The 16,392-nt window shown below is 42.8% G+C and overlaps 1 protein-coding gene across 4 annotated transcripts in view; it reads right to left on the bottom strand.

Moving 5' to 3' along the window:
- LOC123759300 (cytokine receptor-like factor 3) overlaps nt 1–16,392 on the bottom strand; it is a 105,425-nt gene that overhangs the window by 22,759 nt on the left and 66,274 nt on the right. The window contains exons 1-3 of one of the 4 annotated variants that reach the window (XM_045744170.2): nt 13,075–13,224; nt 5,238–5,354; nt 4,759–4,932 (exon numbers count right to left, since the gene is read on the bottom strand). In XM_045744170.2, the coding sequence (XP_045600126.1) occupies nt 4,759–4,932 (174 nt within the window). In that variant the 5' untranslated portion in view covers nt 5,238–5,354; nt 13,075–13,224. Of the gene's footprint in view, nt 1–4,758; nt 4,933–5,237; nt 5,355–12,953; nt 13,040–13,074; nt 13,225–16,392 lie in introns of those variants that run through there. The other 3 variants (XM_045744171.2, XM_069335028.1, XM_045744174.2) reach the window with 3 other exon arrangements.

Genomic DNA, 16,392 nt, shown 5'->3' with positions numbered 1-16,392 from the left:
GAGTACAACCATTGTGAGGGATCCCTGGATTTGAAAGTTCTTGTGATCCATCCTATCATCCTATCATTTTTCTGGCTGTCGCAATATTTGCTTGGTTATGCTCCCTGGATCCAGATCCCAACCAGCTGGGATCAGCTGGATGTGGGGGTCAACCCAACCAGCTGGGATCCCTAACCAGATCCTGGCTAGCTGACATGCAGACTGGCAGGGGACCCACACCAGCCAGTCATCAAGGTAGGCCAACACACGAATCCCTAACAGATGAAGCCAGGCCACAGCGACCTGCACTAACCTGGTGAATACAAAGGGAGCCAGATTCAAGCTGAAGGGAAGAACACTGTTGTGGTAAGCCTGATGACCCACAACAAAACTTAGCCAGTCCCTGAAACTGGGATGTCTTGAGATGTGTCAACTAATTTCTGAGGTCTAGGGATGCCATCCAAGCTCCAACCTGTTATAGTAGGTGATCTTGGACCAAAGTGGTCATGCAAAAGGTCAGACAGGGAATGAAGCAGCTTAATCCCAAAATATCGAGGATGTACAGTAGGTCCACCATACGGGAGCCGGTCGGCCGAGCGGACAGCACACTGGACTTGTGATCCTGTGGTCCCGGGTTCAATCCCGGGCGCTGGCGAGAAACAATGGGCAGAGTTTCTTTCACCCTATGCCCCTGTTACCTATCAGTAAAATAGGTACCTGGGTGTTAGTCAGCTGTCACGGGCTGCTTCCTGGGGGTGGAGGCCTGGTCGAGGACCGGGCCGCGGGGACACTAAAAAGCCCCAAAATCATCTCAAGATGACCTCAAGATAGGCTACGGCAACAGACCCAAAAAGCCTATGAATCGTGGGACCAGGACCCAACAGAAGCAGCCAGACAATCCCCCCTCCCTCCCCCCGAACGGCAATGTCAAGGGGTGAACCATGAAAGGGCTGGCATGACAATCAGGCATAACAATCAAGCATAACCTCAGTACACAGGAAACCCCCCATTTCCTTGATTCTCTGATGACCTGGACATACAAATTTTCAGTTCTCCACCCTTATTAACCAGATCATATCATATTAATGGCATCAATCCCCATTATCTATGGAGTCTCCACACAATTTTTGGGGGGAAGGTCACTTTATTTATACTAAAGTGTGTCACTGTCATAAGGGTGGAGAACTGAAAATTTTTATGTCCAGATCATCAGAAAATCAAGGAAATGGGGGGGCTTCCACTGTATTGAGGTTATGCTTGTACTGAGTGTTCAAGCATAACAATCTTTGTGATGCATAGATGCAACTTCTAACAAGAGGAGGAAAGGAAAGACCTAAGACCAAAGACCTACCCCCAACCAAAAGGAGGTTAGGTCCCTACCTCACCCAACCACCTTCAAAGTGGAGGCAGAACCCCAAGGAAACAACAAATTATCTATGGGGCAGTAAGACCAAGCCACCATGGACACAACCTGTGCAATGACATCCTCATGAAAGAGAAATTAAGAAGGGAGTGGTGGACAAAAGGATAGGCGACAAAGCTGAAGCTAACAAATGGGCTAAAACGACCTGTTAACGCACAAGGCAGACAATAAAATGCTGCCACCACCTCACAAAGGAGAGGAGTATGCATCTTGAACAAAGCCACCAAGGCTGGAACCAGAGGCCACAAGACCTCCACACCCAGGGTGGAACCCAGTGACACCACGCCCTCATCAAGTTGCTCAGAGCCCCCCTCCACAAGTACCCAAACATCCAAGACTGCTGCCAAGTGCAAACGAACCCTGTGGTCCTCCACAATAAGGGACCCTGGGCAGCACTCAGATGCACATGGAACTGCCAAATGCCTACATCCTTCGAGGAGCAATAAAGCCAACAGGCAGTTCATGAGCAGAGTATAAGAAGCACTGCCCAGGATTACCAGAACAATGGAACACACCTGCCAATCAAGGTGCAAGTATGATAGAGCCCCTGCTAAGCTCCAAGGAGAAAAAAAGAGAGAGGATTGTTAGCCAGCGAGGATGAACCAGAGACCTCACACCACAGCCAGTTCAGACAGACAGACCTGTACTCAAAAAAGGCGGGATCCTTCATAGAGAAGAGGTCAAAGTTCCTTAAAAGGCACTGAAGCAAAATCATGCAGACCACAAAGTGCAGTGTAAGAAGACAAACCTTTAGAAATAAGGTAACTCTGAGGCAGTGTACAGGAACTGGAAGCAACCTTGAGGGGTAGCAGCTTAGTGATCAGTCATACATGAGGGGAGTATATAAAAAATTATCCTTCTGAAGCAAAACACCCTCTGCAGAGGGAAGCAGAGTTCATGAAGTGCTAAGGACATGTATGGGCCCTCCTCGGGCTCCCCCCTTAGCCCTGTAGGCCTGCCATGAGGGCTCTGGGGGTCAAAGCCAAAATCCTCACCCAACACAAGTGACAATCAGACATCCTCCCAAGAAAAAGGGTCAGAGTGGGTGGACAGTTGTGAGAGAATGCACCGATATTCTGGCAGGACCTGAAGGTTCATCTGGTTTTTATGATCTTTCCAGATAAACATTTCTGGCACTGCCACTGACCTAAACTTACCTGTACTAATGTTATATTAAAAATACACCAATGAACAGTACATATAGGGGCCCAATTAATTTTGGGTGTTATTTAGTATAAATAAAGTGACCTCCCCCCAAAAATTGTGTGGAGACTTCATAGATAATGGGGATTGGTGCCATTAATATGATATGATCTGGTTAATAAGGGTGGAGAACTGAAAATTTGTATGTCCAGGTCATCAGAGAATCAAGGAAATGGGGGGGGGGTTTCCACTGTACTGAGGTTATCCTTAGGCATGAGGTAGAAATTTGTTTGAAACTATGTATGTATATTCATTATAAAAAAAACTCAAGGTTTACCTTGTGTTGGATCTAGGTATCAATGTCAACATGGTCCATTCTCTGGGCCATGTTGATCAGGTATCCTTTGGAAGAGTTTATCTAGTTCTCTTTTGAACATCCTGAGAGGTCAGCAAGTTATGCCACTAATGTTTAGAGAAGGAGTCTAAAGGCTTTGATCCCTTAATGTTGACAGAACTGTCTCTGAGAACATATTGCATGTTTGTTTTTCAATGGGGCTATTTTGCCACCTCCTGCCATGCTTCCCAATAAATTTTAAATGTTCTAAAATCTGTAACAAGGGTCTTCATGGCTCAATAAATATACGATTTTCCTTGCTCCACTATTATAGGTTTCTGTAGCTCAGTATTCAGCATCCTTGGCTCTCACCCAAGTGGCCGGGTTCAGTACCCTGCCAGGACAAACACTGACACGTTTCCTTCCACCTAATGCCTCTATTCACTTAATAAAATAGGTATCTAGAAGCTTTGCAATTGTTGTGGGTTATATCTTTATGTCAGCAGTTGGCTGAAAGGGATTTTCATATGCCTAAGAGGCTTTCTATCTCTGACAACTGGAATTATTAGCCCATTACACGAATTACATTCTCCAGATATTACATGTTCACCTCAAATTAAATAAAAAAATTTAATTGAAAACAATATAGCATCCCTTCAGAAGTTCATTAACATTAATACAAATTTCAATATACAGTAACTGTTCAAGGGAACCTCAAAAACCCGGATTGTATCATTCCATTCATTTTACCATTCCAGGTATCAGCAAATCCAGACCCGATCTGGATTTGCTGATATCTGGATTTCTCAAAATTCCCCTTTCTTGGCTATTTACCACCAAAGCTTCTGGATTTTTCTTATTGCAAATAATACATGTTTACATATGTTTAGATGTTGTACATAAACAATAATATATAAACAATGATTTTGAGGGGTTATAAATATCATGTGTAGTATATAACCAACACAATTACAGCATTCCCTGTTTGACCTAGTGGTGAACTTTGCAAATTCAATAAAAACAAAAAAAGCAAGATTAGGAAAACTGAAAAAAATTAAATTTGATGAAAATTATTTTACATGAAAACTGACAATCGGGATTTGACCATGTCTTCCACAAAACACTCAGGGTCTCATTAGTACAGTTGGGTTTGTTCTTGACTCTCAATCGGGAATTCCAGGTTCGAATCCTGGGTGGGACAGAAATGATTGGGTACATTTCTTATCTTGAGGTCATCCTGAGATGATTTCGGGGCTTTCAGTGTCTCCGCGGCCCAATCCTCGACCAGGCCTCCACCCCCAGGAAGCAGCCCGTGACAGCTGACTAACACCCAGGTACCTATTTTACTGCTAGGTAACAGGGGCATAGGGTGAAAGAAACTCTGCCCATTGTTTCTCGTCGGCACCCGGGATCGAACCCGGGACCACAGGATCACAAGTCTAGTGTGCTGTCCGCTCGGCCGACCGACTCTCACCTAATGCCTCTGTTCACCTAGCAGCAAAATGGTACCCAGGCATTAGTCAGCTTGTTGTGTGGTTGCATACTGCAGAGGGTTAGTAGTTTAACCTTTGGGTGAATGGGGGGGAAAGGGGCCCCTTGATATAAGCCTAACATGTATATATACACAGCTTGTCTGTCCCCCAATAAAATTTAATTATTATTATTAAAATTAAATCCAGGTTTTTTGTAGAATCTAAACTTGGAGGAAAAATTCGGTTGGCAGATTTGGTCCAGATTCTCAAAATCTGCTATATCGGGGTTTAGATTTTTTGAGTGCCACTGTAAACCCATCCCCCTTTTTTTTTTTTTTTTTTTTTTGCAGAAAAGTCTTCTTCACTACAAAACCTAAAGAAACACAATGGCTATTTTTGTTTATTACCTGTTTCTTGGCAAGCTTGAGTTGGTCACACAGCTGCAGCAGGTGCTCTTGATGCTGTTCTAGTGTGGCAATTGTGTCAACCAGGTCATGAGAGATTTGTGTCTTCACATGCCTGCGGTATTCCTCACGTAGGCGCTCGCTTGTGCTGCTCGCTTTTTCTTCCACCTCTGACATCTAGGGGTAAATTAATCATTACCGAATAAACCCGTCAATAATTAAAAATTTGGAATGAACCGGAATTTTTATATAGGTGTAGCCTATTCTGTCTATTAATTTTAGATTTCTCAATAATGACAAGATCTCTAAATATTATTATTTCCTTACATAACTGAAAAAGAAATTAGAACACATTCACCCACAAAGCACCCTGCACAGTTATGTTATGGGTAACCATACCTAATTATAATACTGCACATATGCTTCAATTTCCGAAAGTTATCAGGGACTTGAAAATCACGTGTCAGATGCAATGAAATTACCTTTTCTGATGGGCCCCCAGCCGCACCCCGAGCTTAACTCTTGTACCACCAAGCCTTAGTTCAACACACAGATCTCCGAGACACATTCAGGAGCCAGAAGCCAGAATCTGGTTCACTCTACGAGGTGAGAGGAGCAGGGGATCAGAGATCAATGACAAAACTTAATATAGTAATTGGTTTCATGCATGTTAGCATTCTAATGCAAGTTGTTAGCATAAAGAATCCAATATTGCAGGCGATGAGTCACAATACCGTGGCTAAAGTAATTTGACCAGACCACACACTAGAAGGTGAAGGGACGACGACATTTCGGTCTGTCCTGGACCATTCTCAAGTCGATTGTGACTTCAGAATTGTGACAATCGACTTGAGAATGGTTCAGGACGGACCGAAACGTCGTCGTCCCTTCACCTTCTAGTGTGTGGTCTGGTCAAATCCAATATTGTTTCAATTATTATATATGGAAAATAACATCCTTTGTACTGACAACTTGCATTGGAATGCAAATATTAATACTGTATTGGATTTCAAAAAGTTCTGAATTAAATATATGTACTTCTGTGCTCACAACATAGCAAAAGAGAATCTTTTGACTTGTACTACAGCACTATGTTTTCTTTTGTACTGCACTTTTTTTAATTAATAACCATTACAGTAAAAAAATACATGCTTATTTATCAGTGACTACAAGGAAGCGAGGTTAAGTTCTTTATGCCCTGCCTACTAACCTGTCACTATGTAATTTAACTACTGTATTCTGAAGATAAAAATCATTGTCAAATCTGGCCTTAAATGTGTAGATGGAGGTTAGCATCCACCACTTTTTTCAGTCCATTCCACTTGCTGACCATCCCAATGGCACACGAATATTTCTAAACATTTCTTCGACTCATTTGCGTTTTCAGTTTCCACCAATGTCTTGATGCTTCCTGTCCTACTTTCTCCTAAGTTGAAGAGGCTGTCTTTGTTGACCTTGTCTATTCCCTTCAGAGTCTTGTATGTAGTGATCATATCACCTGTTTCTTCTCAGTAATGTACAGTCATATGGTTGATTACACTGCTATCCAAGTGGTAATCATAGGTTTATATGCTTCATCCACTTATGGAATTTAAATACAGAAAATCATAGTTTTTGTGGCAAGAGAGAAATGCTAGTGGTGGTAAATTACCACCAGCCTGCATTATGCTAAACCTAATAAATATAACTAAACTTAACCTATCCCAATAGAATGCAGGAACCTCAAAAATATAGGCAAGGCAAATGGGCGGACCTTCGACAAGCCACCGGCTTCCTGTTCTCATCGAGGCTACTGGGGTTAAAGGCCCTCGGGTAAAATCAGGTAAATAAAATTAGGACATTTTTAGTATACAGCAGGTAGACCTGTATCATGTATTTATACTATGACCTTAGTTGCAACGAACAATTCATTAATTTATGTAAATATTAATATTTGACTTTAAATGGTGTAGGGCAATAGATGATGTGCATGGCAATCAGTCAGGTTAAGCACCACTAAATACTGTATGGCCAATACATCACATACACATGATGGGTGATCACACCAACAGCCTTACTTAGATTGGAAAGCAGGACCTCGATAAGCATAAAAGGCTTCCAATCCCCAACAAAGATACAGTATACAGTACCAGTAACTAAAACATTAACATTTATTTTTAATATGTTTTTGATAAAAAAAATTTAGTGTCAGTAGTTAACAAATGGAATGCATTAGGCAGTGATGTAATGGAGGCAGACTCCATACACATTTTCAAATGTAGATATGATGGAGCCTAATAAGCTCAGGAATCTGTACACCAGTTGATTGACAGCAGAGAGGCGGGACGAAAGAGCCAAAGCTCAACCCCTGCAAGCACAAATACGAGAGAACTAGGCAAGTACAGTTCAATTCATTAATATTGTTCCTGGGAACCCATAGAAATGGGAGCATGTATGGTATATATATTATGAAGACAATTATGGATTGCCACTGCAGCTTGCAATACCACAGTGCAGAACAAACATGAAGTATATATATACTATACCTGTACTGTACAGTACTGTACTTTGAAAAAATTAAATCAAATTGAGACAACTTCCACAAGCTACTGGCTTCTTGGCCCCCCAACAGTGATACCAGTGACAGTAGCAATCCTATAAGTTTAATTAAAGATAGTGCTTATTTATGCAGGGTGCCAGGAATGTGAGAATTAAGTTCATGAAAGATATCACCATGAGATTGATTACACACAATTTCAATATAATTTGTAGTATTACATATTAAGTATTACATATTTATGAAGACAAATATATACCATATAGTGTACTACTGTAGTTATATTACATTGTATTGATGTAATGTATTGCACTGCTATTTTTTTTCTAAGACTGCTAATTCCTTGGTGATTGCCTGGTTTATGATGCTGTTTGTCTGCTTGCCTGATTGCAGCCCAGAGTCACATACCCATCACGGCCAGACTATCCCGGCAAGGTGTTTAAGAGTCGTTGACCTCTGATAGTTATTTATATGTTCTCTAACTACACTCATGGCACTCTTGACTTTTCCTTACTGTACTTGAAGAACGTTAAGAGTGGAGACAAAAATGAAGAAAATGCATTGTCTCTACAGGTGGAGGTGGAGACAAATGGGCAAAATGTTTCTTTCATCCTGATGCCCCTGTTACCTAGCAGTAAATAGGTACCTGGGAGTTAGACAGCTGCTACGGGCTGCTTCCTCGGGAGTGTGTAACAAAAATGAGACCTGGTCGAGGACCGGGCCGCGGGATGCTAAGCCCCGAAATCATCGAGATAACCTCAAGATCTCAAGATATGCCATAAAAACAACATCCTGCACTACAGTGCAGAAAGTCTCCCTCTAACACATGCCTCTGTTTTGCTGTAGATAGAGTAGCGGCGACTAAAGACGACAAACACTTTTGAAACCTTGTCTTTCTTAACACTGATGTGTCTCAGCATTAGTAATCATGCAGTCATCGGGAGGATAAACCCTTCATATAAATATTAGGAACAACCTATTTTTGTCTAGATTCTAGTATGAAATGAGTATTTTCTATTAAAATTAATTTATTTCCAGCTGTAAAAGTACAGTACAGTACCATATTTCCATTATCAATTAATCACAGTATGTATAATTTAAGCTTTAATTACATAATTATATATGGCTTTGTGTGGTTTGGGTGGTTTTAAAAACATTAGCAGTCCCTATGGTGCAGCGGTAAAATACTCGTCCGGCACTTCGCGAGCACTTTGGCCTGGGTTCGTATCCTGGCCGGGAGGATTGACCGGGTACCAATCCTTAACAGTTGCCTCTGTTCACCCAGTAGTGAATGGGTACCTGGTTGTTAAACGATTTGGCGGGTCATATTCCCAGGAAAATTTAGATTAAGAACCTGCCCGAAACACTATGCGTGCTAGTGGCTGTACAAGAATGTAAGAACTCGTGTATTAAGCCTTCCACTAACTACTAAGTTGCATCTTTTATACTTTTCTTGTACTGTGCTGTTATTTCCATTGTTCTAGCTTTCAGAAACTTGAGAAGCATCACGATCAGAACCCAGTGGGCAAAATACGCTCAAGTAACAGTGACCCACTGTTGAATCAAAGTTATTAATAATGATTCAACATTGAATCAATGTCATTTGTGCAACATGTGCCTACTGGAATTTTTAAGTAATATTTTGCCTGTAAGGGCAAATCACAGACACTTGCAAGTTATATTCAATACCACGTCATTGTGTCTTTGATCTATGGACAATTTTGAGAATTCTTCTACTCCAACTGCCAGACCTGGAGCCAGCCTTCCCTGGTGATTGTCTCATCTATGATATTCGTCGTAGTATTGCATTGCACCGATACATAGTGTTGTATTGCACCAATACAATTTCCATTTTAATAATCAATACAATAATATATTATATAATTTGACCAGACCACACACTAGAAAGTGAAGGGACGACGACGTTTCGTAGCAATCTAGTTCACACTGCTCCTCGTACTTCTAATGCTGCTGGTGTCTACTCTATTTCCTGTTCGTCTTGTCCTCTCCAATTCTTTGGTGAAACTGGCCGTACACTGAATGACAGACTTAAAGAACACAAGAGAAGTGTTAAGTCTGCAGACACTAACAATGCTCTCTTCTGTCATGTGAGGGATTCCAATCATCCTATTGATTGGTCTTCCTCCAAAATAATCTTTCCTGCCTCTACTCTACATAGACACCATCTTGTTGAATCGGCTCTAATACACAATGTACCCAACATGAACTTGAGTCCTGGCTTTGTTGCTGTGGACTCTTCCCTTTCACAGTATATACTTAAATGCTCTAATCTTTCTAACAAACGTGACCTTACATAGCTTACCCTTCCATTTATCTTTCTCTTTTTTTCTTTCTCTCCTCTCTTCTCTGTTCTTTGTTTTCTTTACGTTCCCTTACTATCCTCCTCTTATTCCTATTACTATCTCCTCCTCATTCGATGGTTATAATAGAAGCTGCCTCGTATGGGCCAATAGGCCCTCTGCAGTTCCTACTATCTCCTCTACTACACTTTGCTCCTCACCTCTTTCTAGCCTATTTATTGCCTGCATCTACTTCCTCATCACAATCAACTTGAGAATGGTCCAGGACGGACCGAAACGTCGTCCCTTCACCTTCTAGTGTGTGGTCTGGACAAATTACTTTAGCCACGTTATTGTGACTCATCGCCTGCATATTATATAACACACACTCACCACCCACCCCATTAACACACACACACACTACCCACCTCACTAACACACACACACTACCCACCTCACTAACACACACACACTACCCACCTCACTAACACACACACACTACCTACTCCACTAACACACACACACACTACCTACTCCACTAACACACACACACACTACCTACTCCACTAACACACACACACACTACCTACTCCACTAACACACACACACACACCACCTACTCCACTAACACCACACACACGCTGGAAAAGGTTCAAAGGTTTACCACCAGACTAGTACCCGAGCTGAGAGGTATGAGCTACGAGGAGAGACTACGGGAATTAAACCTCACTTCGCTGGAAGACAGAAGAGTTAGGGGGGACATGATCACCACATTCAAGATTCTGAAGGGGATTGATAGGGTAGATAAAGACAGTCTATTTAACACAAGGGGAACACGCACAAGGGGACACAGGTGGAAACTGAGTGCCCAAATGAGCCACAGAGATATTAGAAAGAACTTTTTTAGTGTCAGAGTGGTTGACAAATGGAATGCATTAGGGGGTGATGTGGTGGAGGCTGACTCCATACACAGTTTCAAGTGTAGATATGACAGAGCCCGATAGGCTCAGGAATCTGTACACCTGTTGATTGACGGTTGAGAGGCGGGACCAAAGAGCCAGAGCTCAACCCCCGCAAACACAACTAGGTGAGTACAACTAGGTGAGTACACACACTACCTACTCCACTAACACACACACACACTACCTACTCCACTAACACACACACACACACTACCTACTCCACTAACACACACACACACTACCTACTCCACTAACACACACACACACACACACTACCTACTCCACTAACACACACACACTACCTACTCCACACACACACACACACACACACACACTACCTACTCCACTAACACACACACACACACATACACTACCTACTCCACTAACACACACACACACTACCTACTCCACTAACACACACACACACACACACTACCTACTCCACTAACACACACACACACACACACTACCTACTCCACTAACACACACACACACACTACCTACTCCACTAACACACACACACACACTACCTACTCCACTAACACACACACACACTACCTACTCCACACACACACACACACTACCTACTCCACACACACACACACACACACACACACACACACACACACACACACACACACACACACACACTACCTACTCCACTAACACACACACACACATACACTACCTACTCCACTAACACACACACACACACACTACCTACTCCACTAACACACACACACACACACACACACTACCTACTCCACTAACACACACACACTACCTACTCCACTAACACACACACACACACTACCTACTCCACTAACACACACACACACACACTACCTACTCCACTAACACCACACACACACACTACCTACTCCACTAACACACACACACACACACACACTACCTACTCCACTAACACCACACACACACTACCTACTCCACTAACACACACACACACACTACCTACTCCACTAACACACACACACACACACTACCTACTCCACTAACACACACACACACACACTACCTACTCCACTAACACCACACACACACTACCTACTCCACTAACACACACACACACACACTACCTACTCCACTAACACCACACACACACTACCTACTCCACTAACACACACACACACACACACACTACCTACTCCACTAACACCACACACACACTACCTACTCCACTAACACCACACACACACTACCTACTCCACTAACACCACACACACACTACCTACTCCACTAACACCACACACACACTACCTACTCCACTAACACCACACACACACTACCTACTCCACTAACACACACACACACACTACCTACTCCACTAACACACACACACACTACCTACCCCACTAACACCACACACTACCCATCTCGGTCCGTTTAATTACCGCAAGCTACCACAAGCTTCACAAAGCTTCCTGGCAATACGTTAGTAATGTATTTAGGATATATTTACTCATTATAATGTTGGTGCTGAATGTACAAAACGAAAAATCATAATTTTTACCTGAAAAAGTATCTTTTTATAAAGAAATTAGACGAAAATAAAGAGCTGGTGACGCCAAATCAAGTCGACGATCCAAGCGTCGGTTAGGTTAGGTTAGGTTTGGTTAAGTTAGGTTTGGTTAAGTAAGGTTAGGTTAGGTTAGGTCAGGTCAGGTCAGGTCATCCTAACCTAACATATCATATTTATTCATTACTAACTTATTGCCAGGAAGCTTTGTGAAGCTTGTGTAGCTTGTGGTAGCTTGTGTAGCTTGTGGTAGCTTGTGGTAGCTTGTGGTAGCTTAAGGTAGCTTGCGGTAATTAGACGGACCCCCCATCCCACTACCCACCCCACTAACACACACACACTACCTACCCTCCTACCACACTCACCCACCTACCACACTTGCCCACCTACTAACACACACACTACCTACCACACTTGCCCACCTACTACCACACTCACCACCCGCCCACCTACTAACATACTCACTACCTACCCACCTACCACACTTGCCCACCTACCACACTCACCCACCTACTACCACACTCACCACCCGCCCACCTACTAACATACTCACTACCTACCCACCTACTAACACACACACACACTACCTACCACACTTGCCCACCTACTACCACACTCACCATCCACCCACCTACCACACTCACCACCCACCCTCCTACCACACTCACCCACCTACCACACTTGCCCACCTACTAACACACACACTACCTACCACACTTGCCCACCTACTACCACACTCACCACCCACCTACTACCACACTCACCACCCACCCACCACACTCACCACCCACCTACCACACTCACCACCCACCTACCACACACCACCCACCTACCACACTCACCCACCTACCACCACACTTTACCTGTTACTCCACTGACACACGTACCCTGCATCTTCCTCCCCAACTCTCCACTAACACAGTCTCGCCCACCAGTCAACCCCCGCTGACTGTTGCGCCGACAACTGTTTCCCCTCTCACTCACCTCTTCCTCTTCTCCCCCTCCTGTTTGCACTGGCAGCTTCCTCCTGTTTCCGCCTCAACAGCGCCGTTAGCGAGGAAACAGGACAAGTTCACCTCTGTTTACTCCGGACTGAGTGGCTCCCTCCCGGCCGAGATGAGTTCCCGACGCCCCGAGCCCGCGTAATTTGAAACGTCACAGTGGCCCTGCCGACCAGGATGGCCCACAGTGGCCCTGCCGACCAGGATGGCCCACAGTGGCCCTGCCGACCAGGATGGCCCACAGTGGCCCTGCCGACCAGGATGGCCCACAGTGGCCCTGCCGACCAGGATGGCCCACAGTGGCCCTGCCGACCAGGATGGCCCACAGTGGCCCAGCCGACCAGGATGGCCCACAGTGGCCCTGCCGACCAATATAATTCCCTTTTTCCCTCCCTCTCCTCTTTCTCATCTACATTAATGACCTCCCAATTGCCTCAACACCTCAAACCATTTTTTTTGCTGATGACACAACCTTCATTTTCTCCAGTCTTGACCCTCTTGCTCTTTATGTTACAGTGAATACTAAACTAATTAAAGTCCATCTTTGGCTAACTGCTAACAAACTCACCCTTAACATTGACAAAACCTTAAATATTTTGTTTGGTAATAAATCTTTAGATCAAATTGATCTAAGAATAAACAATATACAATTTAGTAACAAAGTAGATGGTAAATTCCTTATTGTCTTCATCGATAACAAGCTGAATTTCCAGGGCCACATTCTAAATATTGCAAAAAAGTTTCTAAAACTGTTGGCATTCTTTCTAAGATCAGATATTATATACTTCGCCCTGCCCTAGTGACGCTCTATTACTCTCTCATCTATCCTGTTGGTTGCAACCCGTTCTCGCAAATTTAATAAGTCAATATTGACTTAATAAATATGTGCATAGGTGACATACTTAACATAATAGTTCACAATTACGAGCTCACTATAGTCCGCGCTACATGGACATTTCGTTCTGAGTAGCTATATCTAAAACAACAATAACAACAACTCAGTAATCAGCTAGTCTATAGAACTCATTCCCTAACGAATTAAAAACTGTCCAACCTACGCCTTATTCAAAAGTAAAACCAAAAAGTACCTAATTTCATCCATAGTTTTCTACCTTGTGCGTCAAACTCGCGCACTATCTTGTGCTACTCACCCCCCCCCCCCCCCCCATATATACCTAAGCCATTCAACTTCCCCATTGTAATCACTGCTATCTTTTTTTTTTTTTTTTTTTTTTTTTTGAGATATATACAAGAGTTGTTACATTCTTGTACAGCCACTAGTACGCGTAGCGTTTCGGGCAAGTCCTTAATCCTATGGTCCCTGGAATACGATCCCCGCCGCGAAGAATCGTTTTTTCATCCAAGTACACATTTTACTGTTGCGTTAAACAGAGGCTACAGTTAAGGAATTGCGCCCAGTAAATCCTCCCCGGCCAGGATACGAACCCATGACATAGCGCTCGCGGAACGCCAGGCGAGTGTCTTACCACTACACCACGGAGACTGTAAAACTTGCATCATAGTTGTTGAACGCAAATTTTACTACAATGTACCAATTAATAATCCTCAAATTATGCTACAATGTACCTGATGATAATCCTCAAATTTTGCTACAATTTACCCGTTAATATTCTCCAAATTTTGCTACAAATTATCTACTTAAAATTATCTGATAGGTTAAGGACGAAACGCATATGCGTGTTAGCGGCTTTACAAGAATGTAAAAACATAAATGCTATGTACTATCATAAACCCAATGCACCTTCTTGTATATAAATAAATAAAAATAATAATAGGTGAATGTAAATAGTTTGGTCATATATTTTAACATAGCCGATAAGGGTCATCGAGAAAACTGGCTGAACTTCCCCCAGAATGTAATCCACAATAGTGGTTAGATTCGACAAAGGATTTGAATGTCAGATTAGTTAAAATGTAACGCAACAGGTAAAACGAGGCTATACTGTAGTTGGTTGGACTTGAAGAGTCGCCTAAATATGGTCACTTCATATTTGTGAAGAACCTCACAAATATTATTGTAAAGACCAAAATTATTTTGAACTGAATAGTGAACTGTTCAAGTATGTTTATTGAGACAAGAAAAAAATACATCTCAAAGGGATAGAGTAGCTTAGGCTACTGTCATAATCGGAAGGATATTACTGGGATGTCCCAATGATGGAGGAAACAACCTCCATCATCGGAGGATGATGTCCGATGATAGAGGAGCATCATATATAATGTATATTTCAATGTATATACACTGAATACCCCCGCTTCAGTGTGTGTACATTTCAAATTTACTCGAGCTCTGAATCGAAACGCTATGGCTTTACCGAAACTAGTGGCTGTAGGTATTGTATGTACTAGCTCTATCTTTAAATTCCAACATTATTTTTGTAACTCGTCTTCAATTTATGTACCTTTACCTGAATAAAAAAATATAATCTAATCTAACCGTTCAGCGCTAAAGTACGCTTGCCGGTTGGTCAGTATGCTGTTGTTGTGGTCATAATAACCCTGCAAAAGTTGATAGCTATAGACCCTTAAATCTAACACCAAAATGAATACACATGCACAGCCTCTTCTTCGTACACACACACACACACACACACACACACACACACACACACACACACACACACACACACACACACACACACACATACCCGTCTAGGAGCGGGACACACTGTTAAAAATGTTTTACATACACGCCGTTCGTTCTCTAGTTGATTATGCAGCGCCTGCCTTACTCACTCTTTCTCCTGGTCAGTGGGCAAATGTTGAGGTTATTCAAAACGATGCAATGTAAGTCATAACAGGAGCTCCCAGATGGACTAAAATACTGAACCTAAGACTAGAAATGAAGCTAATGTCGATTGAAATAAGGGTTAAAGGGATTGCTGTGTGCATGCTGACCAAGATATTGACTAGACCTAGAATCAGTTCACTTAAAGATATAATCACTGGAGCACTAACTCTGGACAGAAGAGCCTTCAATAGCAACAGGTGGACCCATTGTGCGATAAACACCATCAATACATTCGATATAACAAACACAATCACTGAGAGGGGGTCAACGAAATACATGCAGACTTTGTTATGCAAGCCCCTTGGGAATCTCTGCCAGCAGACTTTAAGATTATGGCTCTTGAAGGAAAAAGAACCAGACAAATCCTCATCTGCTACGTAATATTGCACAGATGCATATAGAAGCAAACTTGGCATCTGACAGCTTCACATACTTCACAGATGGATCAGTAGACCAGCAGGGACAAGAAACCGGAGCTGCAGTTAAAGC

This window comes from Procambarus clarkii, chromosome 32 (assembly GCF_040958095.1).
Source record: "Procambarus clarkii isolate CNS0578487 chromosome 32, FALCON_Pclarkii_2.0, whole genome shotgun sequence".
Classification (NCBI taxonomy): domain Eukaryota; kingdom Metazoa; phylum Arthropoda; class Malacostraca; order Decapoda; family Cambaridae; genus Procambarus; species Procambarus clarkii.
This window is presented reverse-complemented; position numbering and strand designations above follow the sequence as displayed.